This window comes from Myotis lucifugus, unplaced genomic scaffold (genome assembly GCF_000147115.1).
Source record: "Myotis lucifugus unplaced genomic scaffold, Myoluc2.0 scaffold_1693, whole genome shotgun sequence".
In the NCBI taxonomy this organism is placed as follows: Eukaryota; Metazoa; Chordata; class Mammalia; order Chiroptera; family Vespertilionidae; genus Myotis; species Myotis lucifugus.
Window position 1 is genome coordinate 15425 of NW_005872741.1, and position 7656 is coordinate 23080.

General features: G+C 38.6%; 1 protein-coding gene across 3 annotated transcripts in view; it reads right to left on the bottom strand.

Moving 5' to 3' along the window:
* The window catches only part of LOC102439526 (guanylate-binding protein 1-like), a 29779-nt gene that overhangs the window by 15257 nt on the left and 6866 nt on the right, over positions 1-7656 (bottom strand). The window contains exon 2 of one of the 3 annotated variants that reach the window (XM_023748701.1): positions 5718-5928. The exons of 1 other annotated variant lie outside the window; for it this stretch is intronic. In XM_023748701.1, the coding sequence (XP_023604469.1) occupies positions 5718-5907 (190 nt within the window). In that variant the 5' untranslated portion in view covers positions 5908-5928. The remainder of the gene's footprint in view (positions 1-5717; positions 5929-7656) is intronic. One more of the 3 variants, XM_006108043.3, reaches the window with a different exon arrangement.

A 7656-nucleotide genomic window follows, 5' to 3' on the forward strand; every position in this document is an offset into this window, starting at 1 on the left:
GTAGACTAGGAGAAGTGAAGGGCTGCATCAGTGAGCTAGAAGACAAGGTAGAAAAAAATACCCAAGCAGAGAGCATCTAGAAAAAAAATTTTTAAAACAGAGGGAGAGCCTAAGGGAATTTTGGTACAACATGAAATGAAACAACATCTGCATAATAGGGGTGCCAGAAGGAGAAAAAACTGCGCAAGGAATAAAAACCTGTTTGAAGAAATAATGACAGAAAACTTCCCTGATATCGGGAAGAAAAACTCACACAAGTCCAAGAAGCTCATAGAGTCCCAAACACGATGAACCCCAAAAGATAGGCACCAAGACACATTATAATTAAATTGGCAAACATCAATGACAAAGTCAGAATCTTAAAGGCAGCCAGAGAGAGACAGAAAATTACCTGCAAAGGATCTCCCATCAGACTATAAACTGATTTCTCACCAGAAACACATCAGGCCAGAAGGGAATGGAATGAAATATACAAAGTCATGCAAAGCCAGGGTCTGAATCCAAGAATACTATACCCAGCAAGGCTATCAATCAAAATTGAGGGTAAAATCAGGAGGTTCACAGACAAAAAAGGATTAAGGGAGTTTATTATCACCAAACCAGCAATGCAATAAATGCTAAAGGGTCTGCTATAATAAGAAGAAATAGGAAGGGAAGAAGAAACACAAGCATACAGAATAAAAATGGTGACAAACAAGAACCTATCAATGGTAATTTTAAAACTTAAATGCCCCAATCAAAATACATAGAGTAGCTGAGTGGATAAGAAAACATGACCTATATATCTGCTGTCTACAGGAAACCCATCTCAAAACAAAGAACTCAAACAGACTGATGGTGAAGGGATGGAAAAATATCATTCAGGCAAATGAAAATGAGAAAAAAAGATGGCATAGAAATACTTATATCTGACAAATTAGACCTCAAAGTGAAGGCCATAGCAAGAGATAAGGAAGGCCACTTCATAATACTAAAGGGAGCAATTCAACAAGAAGATATAACTCTTGTAAACATATGCACTCGATACAGGAGCACCCAAATAAAAAAGTTCATGGAGGATATCAAGGGAGAGATTGACAACAATACAGTTATAGAAGGGGACTTTAATACCCTACTAACACCACTGGACAAATCCTCTAAACAAAAAATTCAGCAAAGAAATAGCAATCCTAAATGACTCACTATGTCAGATGGAATTAATTGACATCTTCAGAACATTTCACCCCAAAGCCACAGAATATACATTCTTCTCAAGTGCACATGGGTCATTTTCAAAGATAAACCATATATTGGGGCACAGGCAAAGTCTCTTCATACTCAAGAAGATAGAAATCATATCAAGCATCTTCTCAGATCACAGTGCCATAAAACTAGAAATCAACTACAATAAAAACAATAAGCCCTGACAGGTTTGGCTCAGTGGATAGAGCATCAGCCTGCAGACTGAAGGGTCCCAGGTTCGATATCAGTCAAGGACATGTACCTTGGTTGCAGGCACATCCCCAGTAGTGTGTGTGCAGGAGGCAGCTGATCAATGTTTCTCTCTCATTGATGTTTCTAACTCTCTATCCCTCTCCTCTCCTCTCTGTAAAAAAATCAATAAAATATATTTTTAAAAAACAAAAAAAAATAATCAAACACCTGGAGGCTATATAGCATGCTTTTAAACAATGATTGAGTTACCAAAGAGGTCAAGGAAGAAATAAAAAGCATAATGGCAACAAATGATAATGAAAACACAACAATCCAAAATCTATGGGACACAGCGAAAGCAGTCTTGTGTGGGAAGTTCATAGCTCTGCAGGACTATCTCAAAAAACAAGAAAAGATGGTAATAAATTATCTAACCCTACAACTCAAAGAGTTAGAAAGAGAGCAACAAGAAAAGCCCAGCATAAGCAGAAGGAAGAAAATAATAAAGATCAGAGCGGAGGTAAATGACATAGAGACCAAAAAAAAAAAAAAATACAAAAGATCATCAAAACGAAGAGCTGGTTCTTTGAAAGGATAAACAAGATTGATTAACCTCTAGCCCATCTCACCAAGCAGAGAGAGAGGACCCAAATAAATAAAATCAGAAATGAAAGAGGAGAAATAACAACTGACCCCACAGAAATACAAAGGATTGTTAAAAAATACTATGAACAACTCTATTCCAACAAACTGGACAACCTAGATGAAAAGGACATATTCTTAGAAAAATACAAGCTCCCAAAGCTCTATCAAGGAGAATTAAAAAAACCTGAATAGGCCGATAACTACCGAAGAAAGTGAAACAGTGATAAAAAAAAAATCTTCCAGCAAACAAAATTTCTGGTCTGGATGGCTTTACAGGGAAGTTCTACCAAGCATTCAAAGAAGAACTAAAACCCATCCTACTCAGATTATTCCAAAAAATTCAAGAGGAAGGCACACTTCCAAGCTCTTTATATGAAGCCAGAATTACCCTAATTCCAAAACCAGATAAAGACACTACAAAAAAGAGAACTATAGGCCAATATCCTTGATGAACCTAGATGCTAAAATCCTCAAAATTCTTGCAAATCAAATTCAGCATTATATTAGAAAGATCATACACCATGACCAAGTGGGATTTATTCTGGGGATGCAAGGATGGTACAATATTCACAAATCAATAAATGTAATACATCACATAAACAAACTGAGAGACAAAAAAATTACGTAATCATAGCAATCGATGCAGAAAAAGCATTTGACAAAATCCAATACCGTTTTTGGATAAAAACTCTCAGCAAAGTGGGAATAGAGGGATCATACCTCAACATAATAAAAGCCATATATGACAAACCCACAGCCAACAGCATACTCAATGGGCAAAAACTAAACTCATTTCCCCTAAGAACAAGAACAAGACAGGGATGCCCACCTTCACCACTCCGGTTTGATATAGTACTGGAAGTGCTAGCCATAGTGATCAGACAAGAAAAAGAAATAAAGGCATTCAAATTGGAAAAGAAGTAAAACTATCCTTATTTATAGATGACATGGTAATATGCATAGAAAAACCCAAAGACTCCATAAAAAAACTACTGGACCTAGTAAGTGAATTTGGCAAAGTAGCAGGATACAAAATTAACACCCAGAAATCTATGGTCTTTTTATACACTAATAATGAACTCACAGAAAGAGAAGTGAAAAAAACAATCCCATTTACCATTCCACGAAAAAAATTAAGATACCTAGGAATAAACTTAACTGAGGACATAAAAGACCTGTACTTGGAAAACTACAGGACATTGAAAAAAGAGATAGAGGAAGACATGAACAAATGGAAGAATATACCATGTTCATGGATTGGTAGAATCAACATCATTAAAATGTCCATACTACCCAAAGCAATCTATAAATTCAACGCAATCCCCATAAAAATACCAATGCATACTTCAATGACCTGGAACAAATTCTCCAAAAATTTATCTGGAATAAAAAAAAGACCCCAAATAGCTGCAGCAATCTCTAGAAAGAGGAACAATGTAGGAGGGATCACAATACCAGATATCAAGGTATACTACAAAGCCACTGTTCTCAAAACTGCCTGGTACTGGTACCAGAACAGACATATAGACCAGTGGAACAGAACAGAGAACCCAGAAATCGACACAAGCCAGTATGTTCAATTAATATTTGACAAAGGAAGCAAGACCATACAGTGGAGTGAAGACAGTCTCTTCAATAAATGGTGTTGGGAAAACTGGACAGATACGTGCAAAAAATGAACTAGACCACCACCTTATACCATACACAAAATAAACTCAAAATGGATAAAGGACTTAAATGTAAGATGGGAAACCATAAAAATCTTAGAAGAACCCATAGGCAGCAAAATAGCAGACATTTGTGTTAGCAATACCTTTACAGACACAGCTCCTAGGGCAATGGAAACTAAAGAGAAAATAAACAAATGGGACTACATAAAAACAACAACAACAACAACAACAACAAACTTCTGCACAGCAAAAGAACCATCAACAAAACAACAAGAAAGCCCACTGCATGGGAGATCATATTTGCTAATATTATCATCAATAAGGGTTTAATTTCCAACATTTACAGGGAACTCACATAACTTAACAAAAGGAAGATAAACAATCCAATAAAAAAATGGGCAAAGGACCTAAATAGACACTTTTCGAAAGAGGACATTCAAAAGGCCAAGAGGCATATGAAAACATGTTCAAAGTCACTAATCATCCGAGAGATGCAAATCAAAAAAACAATGAGGTACCATCTCACACCTGTCAGAATGGCCATCATCAACAAATCAACAAACGACAAGTGCTGGAGAGGATGTGGAGAAAAAGGAACCCTCCTGCAATGCTGGTGGGAATGCAGACTGGTGCAGCCACTGTGGAAGACAGTATGGAGGTTCCTCAAAAAGGTAAAAATGGAACTTTTATTTGACCCAGTAATACCACTTTTAGGAATATATCCCAAGAAACCAAAAACACCAATCAGAAAGGATATATGCACCCCTATGTTTATAGCAGCACAATTTACCCTAGCTAAGATGTGGAAACAGCCTTAATGCCCATCATCAAATGAATGGATTCAAAATTGTGGTACATCTACACAATGGAATACTACACTGCGGTAAAAAAGAAGGAATTCTTACCATTTGCAACAGCATGGATGGAAGTGGAGAGTATTATGCTAAGTGAAATAAGCCCATCATTGAAAGAAAAATACCACATGATTTCACCCATTCATGGATAATAAAGAACATTATAAACTGATGAACAAATATAGATACAGTGGCAGAGCAGCATCGAACAGTCTGTCAAAATACAGTGGGAAGGTTGGGTAGGGTTGGGCGGGGGGAGGTAAGAGATCAACTGAAGGACTTGCATGCATGCATATAAGCATAACCAATGAACACAAGATACTGGGGAGTAGGGGAGGCCAGGGGAAGGTCAATGGAGGAAAAAAGGAGACATATATACTACTCTTTGTAATACTTTAAGCAATAAAATTAAATTAAAAGAAAAAGAAAAGAAAATATACCAATAACCAATAAATACCTAAGAAGATAATTAACAGCACTAGCTATCAGGCAAATACAAATCAAAACCACAATGAGATATTATTTCACACCCATTAGGATGAGCACTACCAAAAAACAAAATAGCAGCCTGGCTGGTGTGGCTCATGTTTGGGTGTGGACCTATGAACCAGAAGGTCATGGTTTGAGTCCCAGCATAGGTTGCAAGCTTAATCTCTAATGTGGAGAGTGCAGGAGGCAGACAATCAATGATTCTCTCTCATTATTAATATTTCTATCTCTCTCCATGTCTTAAGTCAATAAAAGCAAACAAACAACAACAAAATCACCACACACACAGCAAAATAACAGGTATTGGCAAGGATGTGGAGAAATTAGAATCCTGGGCATTTCTGGGAGAAATGTAAAATGGTAGAGTTGCTGTGGGAAATGAGATGATGATTCTTTAAAAAATTAAACATAGACTTCTAGGAAAAGAATACAAATTATGCTTTTAAAAGGGAAATTAAGGAAAGTGGGAAGAGACAGTGAGTTGACTCTTTCAGACCACAGTAAGGTAAGAACATAATGGTAGATTAAAAGGTCGCTTTCAAAATTCCTCCCCATCTCTACCTTACTCTTCCTTTAACACCATATTCAAAGCTGGGAGTGTGGGGAGACAGAAGGGATCTGGCAGAGCTTAGCTGGTGCCCCTCACCATTTTTCTTCCCAGCCAGCTTGTTCATCAGGTAGGATTTGCCTGTGCGGTAGAGACCCACAATGGCCACCACCACAACAGGCTGTGTAATGGCAGACAGGATCTTCAAAGCTTCTGGATTAACCACTAGTTGCGTGTTAGTGTTCTCAATGAGGCACACGGGGCCTGGCATGTGGATGTCTGAGGCCATGTCCAGGGTGTCACCTTATCTGCAAGCAAGGAGATGGGGTGGATTAGAATTTCCAATCTGAGTAGATCAAGAACTTTCACCAGGTTATTTTGATCAAAAAGGTAGAGTCATAAAATTCCCCAATGTGGCCAAAAGTTCTGTCTCAACAGTGAGATGGATGAGGGCAAGATTTGTATTCTTTAAGCAAGTTATAGAAGTGCAATTGAAGTAGTCCATTAAAAAAATATTGGTATGACAAGGACATGAACATTTAACCACTTTCATGAACACAATCTTTAATTTACCATCGAAATCTTTCTTTTTAGATTCTCATTAAAATTTTCAGACTAGAGCCCACCTGGTCTGGCTCAGTGGTTGAGCGTGGGCCCATGAACTAGGAGGGCAGGGTGCAATTCCTGGTCAGGGTACATGCCTGGATTGCAGGCTTGATCCCCAGTAGGGGATGCATAGAAGGCAGCCAATGAATGTTTCTCATTATTGATGTTTCCATTTCTCTGTTGTCCTTCCTCTCTCTAAAATCAATAAAAATATATAAAAAATTTATTTGCTAGACATTAAATAAAAAACAGAATAGGCTTTAGAGCAGGGGTGGGCAAACTTTTTGACTCGAGGGCCACAATGGGTTCTTAAACTGGACCAAAGGGCCGGAACAAAAGCATGGATGGAGTGTTTGTGTGAACTAATATAAATTCAAAGTAAACATCATTACATAAAAGGGTACGGTCTTTTTTTTTTTAGTTTTATTCATTTCAAACGGGCCGGATCCGGCCCTCGGGCCATAGTTTGCCCATGGCTGCTTTAGAGAGTAGTTTACATCTTGACCATATGTAAGAAATTTAATATTTATTTGTTAATTAATTCTGCTATGAATAAAGACTTTCGGGAATAAATGTTTTGTCATTTGATGTATGCTTTGGACAATTTTCACAGATTTTTTTTGTTGATAATCCTCACTGGAGGATATTTTTCCATTTATTTTTAAGGACAGTGGAAAGGAGGGGGAGAGACACAGAGAGAGAAACATCTATGTGAAACAGACACTTGGATTGGTTGCCTCCTGCACATGCCCCCACCATAACCATTCAATCCACCCTTTATCCAAGGGTCAACACTCTAACTGCTGTTCACAAACAGGCAGGGCATTTTTCACAGATTTGAAATGTGTTTTTTTCTACTAGTTGTGCTTATTTTGCAGAAATGAGGGTTCACAGAACTGTGTATACTGTGATTTTGGAAGTGGAACTAATATAACTTACATTACAAATTTTATAAAAAAGTATGACTCTATTAAAAACATGACTAGGGACATTCCCATCCAGGCTGTGCCAGAGGCACAAGAGGAATCACCTGCGCTTTTACAAACTCTCGGATCCACTGAGCTGGTTTGGGCAGGATCATGAGGCACCAGATCCTACGGGGAGAGGCAGCACGGCCTTGCAGTGGTTGGAAAGTGAGGGAGGCTCTGTAGCGCAGCTGCTCGCCGGCACTGGGGTACGTGAAGTCCCAGAGTCTCAGAGAGCCGTGGAGACGCCATTGCTATTTGCTCCTCCCCATGACTCCCTGAGACCCCGCCCTACTCAATTTACATCCCCATCCAAGCTGTTCCAGTGGCACAAAAAGACCCACCTGCGCTTTTGCAGCCTAACCCAGAAAATTTCAGACTTCAACTCCTCGCACCCATGGGAGACACACTCAAGAAGCAGACCCAGGAGAACCAAGATGGCGGAGTAAGGTACAGACCTGTGGGTG